Here is a 15,008-nt window from a genome sequence, read left to right as displayed (position 1 = left end):
CATGCTGCGTACTGAGCATCCATGCAGTGACAGACTGTAGCAGTTGCGTTTGCGTACTCGCGTGTCTCTCGTCCGGTGCATCGAGCAGGAGCTCCAGGATGGGTGGGTATGTGATGCTGGCAACCGTGGTCTGAGGGTTTCTACGATGTAGTGCCGGTGCCACGATGGGCGTTTGCAGTGTCCACAGCAGAGCCAGCGAAACCAGCCTGGCGTCCATAGACCGACTGTGATCTGCGGCAGCAAGCAAACAATTGTGCAACATTGATATCTGGTCGACGGCAATGCTACGTTCAGATGGCTTGCCTCGTCGTGCTGCAATTTGACGTACATGCCTGGGATCCCAGGATGCGAGTAGCCGCTCTCAAATGGAGATCGGAGAGTAGAAAGCGCTTAGGAGGCGGTTTGGAAGGCTTTGGGCGGTGGATGATGAGATTTGGGGCAATCAAGTCAGTGCGAACGCCCACTTTGGCCTCGTCGTGTCTCGCGGACGCGTCTGCCAGGACACGCGGGTAGAGTGCATGCAGCTCTCGATGAGGAGCAGAGCCGAATCTCTGGAGCGCCTTGGTCGTTGTATGCGTGGTAGCGACCTGCAAGTGCTGGGTTTCCGCAGGAGGTTCGGGCGAGGATGAGTGGCCGTCAGCGCACCGGGGGCTAACTCAATGAGCGGTAGCTGCATAAGACAGCGAAATGGCTGGCGGCTGTGATTCGACGGCGAGATTGTGGATCTGGACGCTGGCCGCTGGGCATGGCGACGAGCACCAGCGCGCGCTCTGCCTGGCGGACAACGTGAAGCGTGGACGGCGTGGCGTGCAGGACATGCGGCGGATGCTCAGTAACAGAAGGGCAGACAGCACAACACAGCACCGGACAGGGCATGTCCCACAGGCGGCAGCTGGAGCGTCGTGTGAGCGGGATGGGGCATGGCACAGCACAAGCCACAGCTGCTGTGAGCCTGCCGAGCCTGCATACTAGAGACGGCGGTCGAATGATGGATCTGCAGGAGTCTCTCGCCGGCCACAGCTGACACGCACAAAACGTCTGGGCTTTGGCACAGAGTGAGTTGCCGTAGTTAGACACGACCGTCGGCTGGCGCTGGGTCGTTGCATGATGGGCCGTGAGCGCAGCAGAGTTTCCTGACCTTGCAGCCAAGCGACGTGCAAGCGTCGGCGGTGGATCGCTGGGATCAGTGTCTGTGTGCAGCTTGCTCTGCTCTCCTCTCCTTCACCTCCGTCGTTGTCCTTCGTTTTCCACCCCAATTTGCAATGGATCATTGAGCAGGGAGTCGATTATTCGCCGCGGATTCGGCATCATCCTCTCCACTCCCTCTCCTTGCCGCTGGCCTTGTCATAGGTGCTGTGACCGCTGCAAATTGTGCTCCGGTCAGCCTCGACACCAGCACCACCTCGTCCTCATCAAAAACGTCGACCTCTCCTCTTCGTTGATCGTAGAGCTCCCTGACGTCCGCATCCTCCCAACCGCTCCGACATCTTGCACCATCCACCTCGACGTCGGCAGGTCTCGTGCCCACCTATCATCCTGCTCCTGGATCGGCTCGTGTGCTGCCATCAACTCGAAAGGTAAGAGAACGTCATCCATCACCACGCATGCACCAGGACCACGGACACCGAGGGAGACCTCAGCAGGAATGGAGACGACGGCGACGGGTCACGTATGATGGGACATCGAGAGGGGAGAAGAAGAACAAGGTGTGGTGCTTGCTGGAGGCTTTCCGTCGTGGCTTCCCACAGGTGCAGCGTGCCTGCCGAAGGTGAATCAGTACGACCGGAGAGTGTCGAGAGGTCTCAGCACGGCAGACAGCATCACTGCAGTCGAGATCGTGATTCAGGCAGCAAATCCTCTCCTCACGCCCGACCCGCCGTCACGTCCCCCTTCCTCGAACCTGTCAGGAGTACTACACTCGACATACGGCTCATGTCCGGCACGTCCATTCGCCTCTACCTGCCAGACTGAGTGCTGTGGTTTTCGGCGTTGTTGTTGGCCGCTCGAGAATCCCGTTGGTTGTACATGCAACGAGCACGGGCACCATGGCATCATGTTGGGACTTGACAACATGCCGCCCGTTCACCTGAACAATACATCGACTGTGCGGTATTCTCTGGCATCGAGGTGTGGCGTCAGTACTCAAGGCTCAACAGCCATTGGCCATCGCATTCCTCACGAGCGTTCTGGAACGGGCAGGCAATTCCAGCGTCAAATTTGTCTCTCCTGCACCACACCTCAAATACAGGCAACCATTGACGAAGCTCACCATTCTCCGGGACCTGCATGTGATCAATGACAGTCCGTTTAGTTCTGATGCTGACTTTTCCATCACAATAGCTGCAAATCATTGTGCTCACCCCAGACAAGCTTCAGTCGACCACGTTGCAATCTGTGCAGAAGAGTTACTCCCATCCTACAAGGACAGGAGTGACGGTTGCTCAGGTATGCTACTATCATTTTATTGAAAGCCGACCCTCGGCTCGGAACCTCCTTGCCTCATCGTGCATTTCTGTGCAAACGAATTACTGACATTCCCCAGATTCTTCGCAGACTCCTGCACGATCACCCTCGATCCACTCAGCATTCACCAACACCTGTGGAGGCGTTAGCTCGCTCTCTGCACTTGGCACCCACATCCCAGGCGACCGAGAACAGTCTGCTGGAACCTTGACCCAATCGGTTACCTCACCGTGGCTCGCAAGGAGACGATTCGTTCTGCAGCCCACCTAGCTCTCACCAAATAGCACCACAGTAATCTAATTCTCAAGGTATGCACCCCAGTCGCGCCGTTGGCTGATCGTGCTCTACGTAAGGTTCATGGTACCTACTCGAAGACACTTTCACGCGCACCCCACCCAGCGAACGCCCCACAGCTCACACATTTTAGGCCTCACCAGCCGTTGTTCATAACACCTTCATTCGGCTTTTCGTCGAAGGATCACTGTTCTGGATTGTTCATTCACTGGGTTCTACAATACCAACTAATCACGTTCATTCTCGACCGGCCTCGTAGTGAGGATTCACACTCTTTAATACAGTTCAACTGCTGGACATCCACTCTTTCGCACACCCGGAAAATCTCGACTTGCGACGACTTGTCAATCCTGGAGACTTGACAACACGTTCACCAATCGCACTGGAACCCCGTTACCAACATGGCGTACCAACCTCAACCACAGTCTCAGCAACTAGCTGGCCCAAGGACCTTTGCCTCCTTCGGTTATTGCGATTCGTACTTCGTGGAAAGTCACGATGACGATGAAGGTGTCTTTGCACGAGCGGCGGCAGAACGTGAGCGGGCCCGCAACGTGGCCAAGCTCAGGCAGAAGGCGCTCGGCGAGGAACTGTCACGAGCGACTGCCGACGAATACCAGGAGGATGTTCTTGACCACATGGAGCACATGGAGACCGAAACTATGCCCGACATCCACTCGATCGAGATCCAAACCGAGATTCAATGGTTCATGCGCCCGTACCTCCTGGACTTTCTTCTCGAAGCCCACCACGCCTTCCAACTGCTGCCAGAGACTCTGCACCTCGCTGTCAACCTGCTCGACCGGTACTGCTCAAGACGGGTGGTCTACAAGCGCCACTACCAGCTCGTCGGCTGTGCTGCGCTCCTCATTGCCGCCAAATACGGTGATCGCAAGGAGCGTGTACCCACGATCCGGGAACTGAAGTCCATGTGCTGCTCACTCTACGACGATGACATGTTCACCCAAATGGAGTGGCACGTGCTGCAGACTCTCAACTGGGTCATCGGCCATCCTACAGTCACCGGCTTTTTGCAGCTTGCCCTGACGGAAGTCGCCTTCGACCCTGAGCTGGAGCACATGTCCTGGTATATTTCCGAGCTGGCGCTGTACCACAAGGAGTTTATCCCTTCCCGGCCGTCCGTCATGGCTCGATCGTCTCTTGCGCTGGCTCGTTGCATCCTGAACAGGCCGCAGTCCCGGTACGATGATTGGTCTGCACGATACGATCCTCAGGTTGTACTAAACCTGTCCAACCACCTCGCTCACCCTTCGCAAGCGCTACTACGCAAGTACGCATCGCCTCACTTGTCCTCAGTGTCAACAACCATCGACCTGTTCCTCAAGCACCAGGCTATGCTTGCCCAATCACAGCGAGCCCAGAACCAGACCCCTGTCAACGAGACCCAAATGGAGATCGACTCACAGCCTGGGCCCAACTCGTATCTCACACCACAAACACCACAAAAGGTCGGCTATCACGCCGGCTCGTTTGGCATGCTGACACCACCCATCACTCCGGACAAGGACCAGATGGCCGTCAGCACTTATGGTGCGAACCCAGCATACGTGAACCGCGCAGCCCACTGTGTCCCCACTCCTCCCTCAGCGGGCGAACAAATGCATCACAACAACTTTGCGATGCAACAACAAACGTACATGTCGCAGCCACAGTTCGTGCAATAGCGGACTTGGCCGTCATCCCTATGGCCAAACACCAAGGTCAGGCACAAGCCAGCTGCTTACGGCAGCACCTGTTGTATCAACAACTGTACAAGGAAAACATCTCACAATACGGTGGGACGTACCTATTGTACGTGTATGAACGTCATAGCATTCAGCACAGCATTGAAGCGAGCGTTGCATTTTTTGAGCATTTTCTTTTGTGTGTAGCCTCCGCCGCGTCGTTTTCATGTAGCCAGCCAAAAAGAAGCTCGGCACATAGACGGGACGGGGCAAGGAGGACAGCATGTACGGGTAGTCTATCTGGGTCGGGTACATGGAGTCGGAGAGATTCTGGAACCCCCAAAAAGCAGAAAGCATATTTACCTCGTGGAATCAGACTGAGCAAAATGGAAGCCGGGAACAGAATCAGAAGATCGTTCACACGCACACATACAAGAATCCGGCGACGGGCGCCGGCAAGATTCGATCTTGCACTTTTTTCTTGAAGCGTTTTTGCTATCTGCACTCGGATTCGAGTAGCAGCGACAGATACCCCCCATGTTTATAAAAAATGCCACAAACAATTCCGAAGTTCGCCCTGTTCGTTCAATGAGTGCTCGTGCACGATTTAATGGAATTCCTAGTGACACATAGGCTGGCAGTTCCCGTTCACCGTCTCGAAAAGGTGGCACCTTCGGAAGCGAGGTCACCGCTGCATGGAATGAATGCTGCACAATCTGGCTCAGGAGGACGAGCACTCCTTCGCTCTTCACACTCCTATGCGGAGAACCCAAGGTACCATTTCTTTAGATGTAGAAGCCAAATCAGTTGCGGCAACAAGAGATTGGTGGGGATGTTGCCCGATTGCCATTTTGCTGACCGCGACTAGCGAGTATCGAGACGAGGATGCATTCCTTGGATCCGGTCTCCTAGCAGCATCGTTGTTTTAGGGTGCCAGACATACGAGTGTACATGGTAATAACATTGCGTGTTCTCAATTCCCTCCTGATCTCCACCTCGGCCGTGCTATCCCGTTCGTTACGTGTAACTTCCGCGAGAAAATGATCTTCACATTGTGCTTCACAATTTCCGTCACGACATGACCACTCAGGGTCAATGCTTTGCTGGTGATTTGTTCTGGCCAGCAAACTGGCATGCACTGTCTGTCACGAATGCCCACACTCTTGCATGGCCATGGATCAAAGCTTCGAGGGCATCGGAAGTGAGGTCCGGCTGGAGCAAATTCACACTAGCCACATATGGCTAGTGCTGGCGCGAACCGAGCACCTCTCTAGCGAAAAAGTTTGGATAGGCAAGCAGCACTTCGAAGGTAGGACCGATCAACGGACTTGAGGCAAGCGCTGCAAAAATGTCTGTCTAGGCGGCGACCGCCCAAACGTCTACGAATATGGACGTCCATCGCTCGCGCTTTGTGCAATATCCCGTACGACCCATCACAGCAGTCGCTTTCACACGATCCAGCGATGAAAAGCTTCCGAAAGGTTTCCCGCAGCCGACGCTGAGACTGGCGATTGGGAGAGATAATGGGCAAATTGAGATATGGAATCCTCTAGGAGGGAAGTGGGTGCAAGAAACGGTGTTTCCGGGCGCAAGCAGTAAGAGCATTGATGGGCTGGTGTGGACTCGAGAGCCAGATGAGACGAATTTCGATGGCGAACCGGTGCTGGGTCAACACAGGCTTTTCAGCATAGCGTCTTCTCCAGATGTCACAGAATGGGATCTCGAGAAGGGCGCGCCGAAAAAGAAGAGCACGGGAAATTTTAGCGAGGCGTGGTGTTTTGCTGCGCAGCCCAGACAATTGCCTGGTGGGAAGGAAGAGCTAAGATCACAAGATTTGGTTGCTGGATGTGGTGATGGATCAATTGTGCTTCTGTCTACGGCGGACAATGACTTGCAATTCCGGCGATTTCTGGCTCGGGTATCTGGCAAGAAGGCGAAATGCATGAGCATCACCTACCAGACAAGAGATCGGGTCGTGGCTGGGTTCGCTGACAGCAACATCCGGATCTTCGACACGCGGAATGGCAGTATATTGAGGACTATGAGCTTGGGAGCAGGCGTTCCGCCAGCGCCTAAGACCAAGTTCGTATGGAAGGTCAAATGCTTGCCGAATGGAGATATTGTGTCTGGAGACTCGAACGGAGATGTTGTATTCTGGGATGGGAGATCCTACTCTTTGACTCAGAGGATCAAGGGTCACGACTCCGACTGTATCGACATTGTCACCAGCGAAGACGGGCAGACGATCTTTACCGGCAGCTTGGACGGCAGACTGGCAGTGTACCATCATCTGACCAATCCTGCTGGCCGCAAATCATGGGCAAAAGCGCATCACAGAAGGACGCATACCAAGAGCGAGGTGAAGGCCATGGCATCTTACGACAGCAAGGACTTGAGCGTGGTTGTTTCTGGCGGCGGCGATCTGGCTCCCGTCGTCACGCCTCTACGAGAATATGGCAAGGAGTATACAAGGACTCTGCCACATCTGCCACAGCAACCTCCAGTGACGAGCGCTCGTCAGGCCAGGCTACTCGTGAGCTGGGCAGAGAACAGCATTAGCATTTGGAAGATTGCAAGAACGCAGACTCTCGACTACAATCCAGAGGCCGAGCCACCTCGCAAGTTAGTCGCGAAGATTGCGCTCAACACAAAGCAGACGATTCGGTGTGCGGCAATTTCAGACGACGGCAAGGTACTGGCCGCTGCTACAGATGCAGAAATCAAGGCTTTCCAGCTGCGCAAAAGGCCAGACTCGGAAGTACTCGTCCCTCGCAAGCTGGATGTACCAAGGGCGCTCAGCTCGGAAGGCGCTCGTTCGCTACGCTTTTCTCCAGACAGCAAGTGGCTAGCCGTCGTTAAGCTGGACAACGAAGTCCACATCGCTCGCACTGCCGCCGTCCCGGACAAGCCAAAGCACGTTCAAATTCTGGGTCGCACAGTCGAGCTGGAACGGCATCACAGAAAGTTGGCTTCATTGGATGCCTTCCGAAGCTACGACCAGTCAATTGCACGGCTTGCCTTCTCTTCTGATAGCAGCGTATTGGCCGCAGGCGATGTGTCTGGACATCTCGATACATGGGTTCTAGAAGGCAACGAAGACCCCACTGCACCGGCATTCGATGTTACAGCAGATGACGCGAAGGGCGGTGACTCGAACAATGACTCTTCCTCGGACAGTTCCGATGACGATGACGATGGGCTCGTGGTGTACTATGGTCAGCACTGGGCTCAGAACCCGGCTGCTCATCTCCTACCAAAGTTGGACAGTACTCCTCTGGTGCTTTCTTTCCGGCCTACTTTGAACCATGCAAGATCGAATGACTTGGTCAATGGTAATCCTGGAGTTCACTCCACCAGGCAGAATCCGCATGCGCACTCGCATGAACTGCCAAAAGGCCCTTACAAGCTCTGGGTTATGACTGCCAAACACCAAATGTACGAATTCGACATCCTTGCTGGCAGACTAACTGACTGGAGTCGAAACAATCCAACTTCAGCCTTGCCGGAAGACTTCAACAAGGTCCGAGATCGCGTGATCGATGCTGTCTGGGATATCTCTGCCCAGCGCGAGCGGATCTGGCTCTATGGCTTCAACTGGCTTTTCATGCTCAACGCCTCTGCGGACCTCCCCTCCAAAAAGCGAAGACAAAGTACCAGCGGCGGTGCAGCTGATTTGCAAACTCCAAAGCGGACCAAAACCAGCGGTGCAGGCAGCAAGAGAACTGCTGCTGATCGAGACGGTCTGCCAGGAAGAGTGCTGCGCGTAGAGAATGGGTCACAAATGGACGTCGATCTAGACAGCCAGCAGCAACAAACAAGGCCTGAATCTTCCGAAGTTGATCAGGATGACCTGGATGAGGAAGAGTCTGAGCTTCGATTGACGCGCGTGAAGAGCACGGACGATCAGGCAGAATATGGTGTCGTCGCGTCAAAGGAGAAGCCTTGGTGGTTGACGTTCAAGTATCGTCCCATCCTGGGTGTTGTGCCGTTGGAAGACAGTTCTGCTTTCAGTGTGGATGAGGATCGCGTGCTGGAAGTTGTGATTGTCGAACGGCCTATGTGGGATATATTGGAGGGAGCGAAAAATGGGAAATAGGATAGCGAGCAATGATGAGGAAGCTTTTGTAACACTACATGTATACTGAAGTGTTGTTCATTCCTCTCAGGTCATCATGTCAGAAATAACTATGCCATGCTAATTCGTGGTATCATCGCGTGCGCAGGAATCAAAACTTCTTTGCGCGGGGATTGCATTCTTCTTCCTTTCCTTCTTTCGCGACACTTCGTTCCAATCCAATTTGCCGACCGAATTGACCAAAAACTCCGTCGCGATGCTCTTTCGCTCGTAGGTGATCATCATGAAATCATACCATTCCCTTCACAACCTTCTCACGAATGCCTATAAGGCTCATACCCAGCCTGCGGCGCAGCATAAGGATTCGACTGCCCATACTGATGCAACGGAACCTGATCATGATCGGCCGCACCCATATAAGGCGACTCCACTCTCTGATAATCCCCCGTCTTCTCAACCTTCAAGCCTCCTCGACCTCTACCCTCTTCCATCCCATATCCCATTCCCTTTGGCTCAGCCTGCAACAATCCCCCCTTGTTGGATTTATGATGAGGATTACTCTTTCCCGAACAGCAGCAAATACTGAACAGCCAGAAAATTGTGGCGCCGAGGGAGAATGCTACGCCTAGCCAGCCGACGATGAGGGCTTGGCGGCCGAGGGAGAGTTCGATGCCGTAGGGTTCGAGGACTTCGTTCAATGCGGAGACGAGGACTGTGAAGAGGGCTGTGCTTGTTACGACAGAGGCGAAGGTGAAGAATGTGGAGACGATGCTGAGGATCCAGGTGAAGAGGGAGCCTATGCGGGAGAAGAGGGCGAAGATTCCGATGAGGATTACGGCGAGGTTGGTCCAGAAGGCGACTTGGTAGGCGATGAACTAGACATTCATTAGTTTGCTTGCTTGGTGCGTAGAAAGTGCAACGCGGAAGCTTACCATCCATTTCGCAACGTGTCGGTATGCGTTCAGAGCAGATTTTCCACTGCTGCCTAGCAATTCCTCCGCGTACTGATCGTAGTTCTCTCGAACGTTGTCGATCGCGTTCTGAATGACATTATCCGAGTTGCTGTCGCTCGAGCTATCACTGCTGTTCGTGCTCTCCAGACCCCACTCTTTGATCGGATCAAAGACAAACGATGCCTTCCTGCCAGTGCAGTCCTTATCACTTCCATCCGTCTGATTCGAGTAGCAGTAGTTCCACAGGTAAATGTCGTAGATTTGTCCAATGCCGCCTGCTGTTCTGATTTGACCGATCGCGTCGTTCAGCACGCTATTGCTGCCGCCTCCTGTTCCTTCGACGTTCAGATCTGTGAGGTTCGCTCGGAAGAAGTAGTACGAGTCGAGTGTGTTCCAGCCTGCGACTTGCAGGAGGACGCCGCAGACGAAGGCGGCGATGGTGAGTGCCATCGGCACGAAAATGCACGCCGCTCTGGCTGCTTTGCCCATCTTGGCGGTGGTGGTCCTTCTCGCGGTTTTATTCTGTTCTGGTGACGCGTGTCGCTTGTTGTAATGTCCTCGCTCTCTGTTATTGCAAGTCAAGTCGAACGTGTTTCGCTTCGCAAGTAACGAAAGACGGGTACGCGACACAAACGGGTGTGAGGGGTTTGATGATGGTGAACAAAGAGCAAAGCAAAGCAGGAAGATAGCAAGGAAAGGTGAAACAGAGGACAAACCGCACGATGATATGTATACCTCTATTTGCGTCGTTTCTGCAACGCCGATGATGATGGCTGTGCAAGCATGCTGCGTGGGAAGACGTGGCTGACGTTTTCTCTAGCGTCAGCAGAACCCTGCCTGCAAGGCAAGAATCCACCCACTTGCTCTCTTCGGGAATTCCGCTGCAGCCTATAGGCACTCTTCCGTCCAATTCTCCGGTCTCACTCGAACGTCTGTTTCGGCTGCGAGGCGTACTCATCCCCAGTGGCTTTTCCTTGCCCAAACGAGTGCCCGGATCTCCATTGATGAGAGCATTGATACAAGAGAACGAGGCTGAGAGGAGAGGAGCAGAGGGTACGGCTGGCAAGTCTGAAACACGCCTAGCGGGTGGCAAAGCAAAAGAAGCTGTGCTTGTTCTCCAGAGACGCGTACCTCCTACACATTGTGCTATCGATATCGGTGTGTACCCTGAGAGAAAGAGGCCATGCTGCACAGCTTCCTGCCGATTCCTCCATGACATACGCCGAAACGCCTTCACCGAACACGATAAAATAAGTTCACGGAGAGATACTCCATCCTCCGTTTTCGTACAGTCATTCCTTCTCGGCTTCTTCTATTCTGTTCGCATGCCATCGATCTCCCAGTATATCAACAATTCCGTGGTGAATGATCTCAAGATCACCAATGTCCCCACACACTCAGCCAGACAGGCTTCAAACAACCCCGGAAAACCCAACCCAGCCCAGCCTCTCACCAAGTCTGTACCCTTGCTTCCACACCTTCGTCTTCGCTTCCATCGCGAACGCGTCATTGGGCGCGGCCGCGAAAGTTGATAATCAGACCGTGCTTACTACGGCGTGCCATTGAACTGCAGCACAAGCAATTCGTTTTCGTAGTAGACATGTCATCACTGCGGCGGCGAGCTGGGGCGAAGTGGTGTGTGTGGATGCAGCCTCGTAGGAAGCGCAGCGCAGCGCAGCGCAGTAGAAATCCAAAAATAGCTTGCAGAAGCGCGGCGACCTTGGCAACACGCGTTCTAGCGAAAAGTAGGAAGCAGCTCACGGGACCACATGAAATCTGCCTTTGCCTCTCTATTGGTAGTGTTTGACAAAGGCACACACCGCAAGAAGGTGTAGAAGCATCGTGGAAGGCAGAAGCATTGTAGAAGCTTGTCAATTCTTCGATTTTGGCACCAAGGCCATCTCCATCTCCCTTCTACTACCAAACAAGAGGTATCTCGCTAAACTCTTCAAAAATGTTCACGTGCACATCGTCTTTTTGCTTCCTTCCATCGACCATGTGTGTATGAGAGAAAACAAAACAGGCCCATTTAGACACTAGTAAACAGAAAAAGAAACTCCTCGCTTGACCCAAATGCCGTCGCCCAGAAGTGGTATCATCCATTTCATAGCACAGCGGAAAGCGTAAAAGCGTGATGCATGCCCAGTAATTCCCAATTCTCAAATTTATGCAAAGTCTTGCGCCAGTGATGCTCCAATGGACTCCTCGCCAAGAACAGATTGTGTGACAGTGTAGCACATATGGAAACGGTAAACCCGAGAGAAATGCTGCTTCTCTTGTGCAGCATGATGTGGTGACATACGAGAAAGGTGAGGTATATGTCGTCGACCGCCAGCGTGGTTGAGGAAATCGCTGATACTAGATCGCGTCGAAAATCGAATGAAGAAGGTTTCCAGGGGGTATCACTCGAAGTGAAGTAGAAAAGGGTGTCGATGTCAGCATCATTGTTGAGGTTGTTGGTGGTTGTTTTGTTGGTTGCGCAGAGCGCGTTGTCGTTGACGTTCTTCCTGTGCGCTTTCGAGCGCCTTCAAGGCGTCGGGATCCGTTCGTGATCGATCGCTCTTCACTCCGTCGCCTCCAGGAAGGATTCGGCTGACATTGTATGCGAGAGCTTCGATGATCATCTTGCGGAAGTCGGCGTCTTCCTTCATGTCTTCGGCATTAAGACGGAAGCGCTCTTGCTTGTCCATGTCGCGACGGCGCATGGCTCTGATCTCGGCAAGGATGTGTAGCAGCACACCCTCAGGGCACTTGTTCCGAGGTGCAGCGTGCTCAGCTGGGTTGCGCACATAGCGACGGGTCACGTCTTGACAACCATCGGCGGAGAAGGCAATGCAGTATGAGAGCCTCTTACCCCAGCCTAATATTGATCAGCAAGTGGATCGACGACGACGAGTCGTTATGGGTACATACCTTGAGTGTACAGCAGTGGGGCATCCCAAGCCTCCTCACAGCAGTCCACGTGCACCCACTTCCTGCGGTGCGCGCTATACACTTCCGTCCAGAGATGGTCCTCGGCGTTCCAGACCCATCGGACTCGGCTCCCTAGTGCGCGGCAGAGCATGCCAAAGCATGTGGCCCATTCTCCAATGCGCCCTCGTTTGGTGTCAACGAGAACGAATGCGTCGTTGTATCGAGGGAATCGCTCAAAGGACTGGCACTGTGGGTTGCTGCATTGGTATAGCTCCACTCGTGATGCACTGCAGGCTTGTTCCTCTGGAAGCGGCGCAACCATGCCTCGTCCAATCGTTGGCATCATGCATGTTGAGCATTTTGGGTTGTTGACCCATTCGAAGAACTCTCGCTTGAACCATTTCATCATGGCGCGAATCACGCAGTCCTGGTAGCCCCACGCTGGCTTTGTATTTGGGCCGAGCGATGCCGCTTCAGCCATGTAAAGATCTGATTCCTCCTGGGCCTCATCATATATCCGTTGGAGCGGAAGTTTGGCCAATGCGTCGTCTAGAAGTCCAGGGTTCTCCCATTTACAAGGTGTATTCGATAAGGAAACGAGCATATTTCGAAAGCGCATCGATTTGGTGTCGGTAGGTGGAGTTGGAACGGTCGGAATGTTCTTGAGTGACGAGTACTCTGGTGGTGGTGAGCGCTGTCGCTCGATGTCGTTCTGTGGTATTGTTGGCGCGTCCGTCGGGGGTGCGGGCGCATGGCGGGCGGGTACGGGTGGGGCAGGTGATGGGACGACGACGAGCTCTGTTCGCCTGCTCGACGATCGCCTCATCGACCCAGGTCTGCTGCTCAACTCGTTCATGCGCTTCGTCGATAGTGTGCGGCGGAACTGCGTCGTGAGGTCCTTGGCCCAGTTCTCCGGGAGCGGTTGTGCTGACGCCGGCTGTGGCACTGGCTTTCGTCGCGGCACCCCGTTTGGAGGAGGGTTGCGGTCTGCCATGGTCGCGGCGGTTGTGTGAGAGTGTGTATCTCGGTGGTCGTAGGTGAAGTTGTGCAAGTCCAAGGAAAGCGAACTGAATGAGTGAACGTCGGTCGCTGTGGCTGCGGGCAGGGTCCTTGGTCTACGGCGACTGCGCCTTCCTCTCGGCTTGACACTGCCTCCTGCCGAATTGTCGTCGATAGCGAACACCACGAGCAACACTGTCGAGCCGTCGACGACTGATATTGAACGCTTTGGTGGTCTTGGAGCAGCGACAATGGTCTGAACGACGGCTTTGACAGTGTTGAAGGGACGATTGGAGAGGGAAACGTACACGCTGACGCGTACCCTTCGCCCTCAGCACCGGTCGTGGTCTGTGCCCCCTTGTCGCTTTCCCCCCAAGTGATGCGCGCCCTCCACCACGGCCGCCTACTAAGACTGGCGATGGCTATTGCGTTGCACTGTTGCATCGTACGTATACATATGCCTCACGCCGACCACGCAAACGACTGCCTATCTGCTTCGTCTGCCATTTGGAAGAGCTGCTGCGTCGACAAGATGCAAAGCCAAGCACTCTTGGCGTCATTACTGTGTGCCGTCTTTGCTGGTCCACCGGTCCACAACACATTGTTTCTTCCAGCGCAGACAGTGCTGGGCGTCATCAGACCATTTGCCAGTGACTGCATGACTAGACACTGCGCGCACACAGCAATCTCTCATTGTCTGGGCAGTATACAACACGCAAGTTGTGCTGATCGCTGGTCGCAAGACCGCATCGAACGAGGATCTTCCATCGTCATGCGTGTCCCAGGTGTTGTGGAATCCTCGGCAGCTCGCCAGGCCACGCGTACAGTGGTTGTCGCAATCGCCACAACTGCAGAAGTGCTCCGTTTCTTCACCTACGATAACCAGATGGATGGAACGGAACACAGCAGATCCTCACGGCTACCGTATAACAGCTATCGCACATATCTTTGCTATGAAGCACAGACGGCGACTATCATAGCCCACTGAGAAAGTGTCGTCTTGATCGCAGGGTGGCTCAGACGCGTGATCGGCGTCGGCTGTTGGCGTCTTCGCCCTCCTTGCAACCCTTAGTCAAGCCAAATCACAACCTCCCTGTTCCACTTTTCGTCCCAGATTCGCTGCAGAAAAGGTATTTCGTCCTTCTGCAGAGATGCCTAGTAGGACGCAGTGTTGTTGCTTGAAGCGGACGGACCTCGGAGCCAATCATCTCTGCTGCCTTGTCAGACCGATATTGGTAGCACGAGGCTGTTCAAGGATATTCACCTATACGGCAGTGGCAAAGTCGAGACAGACGCGTCGGCTACCACGTTGCACACGTTAGACGATTGCGACATTCTCCCGCACAGGCCCCTGCAGGCTCCTACATTGCCCCCTTCCGGCAAAGACGCGCTTTGCGTTGAGAGGCATCCCACTCTTCATCAAGGCCTGGAGACGGCTTCTGCTGCAACAACGCTAGAAGGACCGCGGAGCCAACATTTGCACACCCGAAAGTGCTGCACCTAGAGGGAGCTCTTGTGGGCCAGCAAATATTGATTCGTCACCAGGGCACCTGCAGACTTCATATCAAGCACATGACAAGCAACTTCTTCGTCTACGCAGCCCGATCACACAGGCGAGGTCCAAGC

The 15,008-nt window shown here is 54.2% G+C and overlaps 4 protein-coding genes across 4 annotated transcripts; 2 read left to right on the top strand and 2 right to left on the bottom strand.

Moving 5' to 3' along the window:
* Positions 1-3,158: 3,158 nt before the first annotated feature.
* Positions 3,159-4,442, top strand: CKM354_000236700 (uncharacterized protein; the record flags this gene model as incomplete). Its single annotated transcript, XM_044797526.1, has 1 exon — positions 3,159-4,442. The coding sequence occupies one exon, from the start codon at positions 3,159-3,161 to the stop codon at positions 4,440-4,442; it is 1,284 nt and encodes a 427-aa protein (XP_044653461.1).
* Positions 4,443-5,829: 1,387 nt separating this feature from the next.
* CKM354_000236600 (uncharacterized protein) lies at positions 5,830-8,538 on the top strand (the record flags this gene model as incomplete). The annotated part of the gene is made up of 1 exon (XM_044797525.1): positions 5,830-8,538. One exon carries the CDS (start codon positions 5,830-5,832, stop codon positions 8,536-8,538), a length of 2,709 nt encoding a protein of 902 aa, XP_044653460.1.
* A 293-nt stretch (positions 8,539-8,831) lies between these two features.
* CKM354_000236500 (uncharacterized protein) lies at positions 8,832-9,959 on the bottom strand (the record flags this gene model as incomplete). The annotated part of the gene is made up of 2 exons (XM_044797524.1): positions 8,832-9,392; positions 9,450-9,959. The coding sequence occupies 2 exons, from the start codon at positions 9,957-9,959 to the stop codon at positions 8,832-8,834; spliced, it is 1,071 nt and encodes a 356-aa protein (XP_044653459.1).
* Positions 9,960-11,911: 1,952 nt separating this feature from the next.
* CKM354_000236400 (peptide-N4-(N-acetyl-beta-glucosaminyl)asparagine amidase) lies at positions 11,912-13,377 on the bottom strand (the record flags this gene model as incomplete). Its single annotated transcript, XM_044797523.1, has 2 exons — positions 11,912-12,330; positions 12,384-13,377. 2 exons carry the CDS (start codon positions 13,375-13,377, stop codon positions 11,912-11,914), a joined length of 1,413 nt encoding a protein of 470 aa, XP_044653458.1.
* Between the last annotated feature and the right edge of the window lie 1,631 nt (positions 13,378-15,008).

The sequence above is a fragment of the Cercospora kikuchii genome (assembly GCF_019650295.1).
Source record: "Cercospora kikuchii DNA, contig_00002, whole genome shotgun sequence".
Classification (NCBI taxonomy): domain Eukaryota; kingdom Fungi; phylum Ascomycota; class Dothideomycetes; order Mycosphaerellales; family Mycosphaerellaceae; genus Cercospora; species Cercospora kikuchii.
Note: the sequence above shows the minus strand (reverse complement) of the source record. Positions and strands in the feature narration are given on the sequence as shown.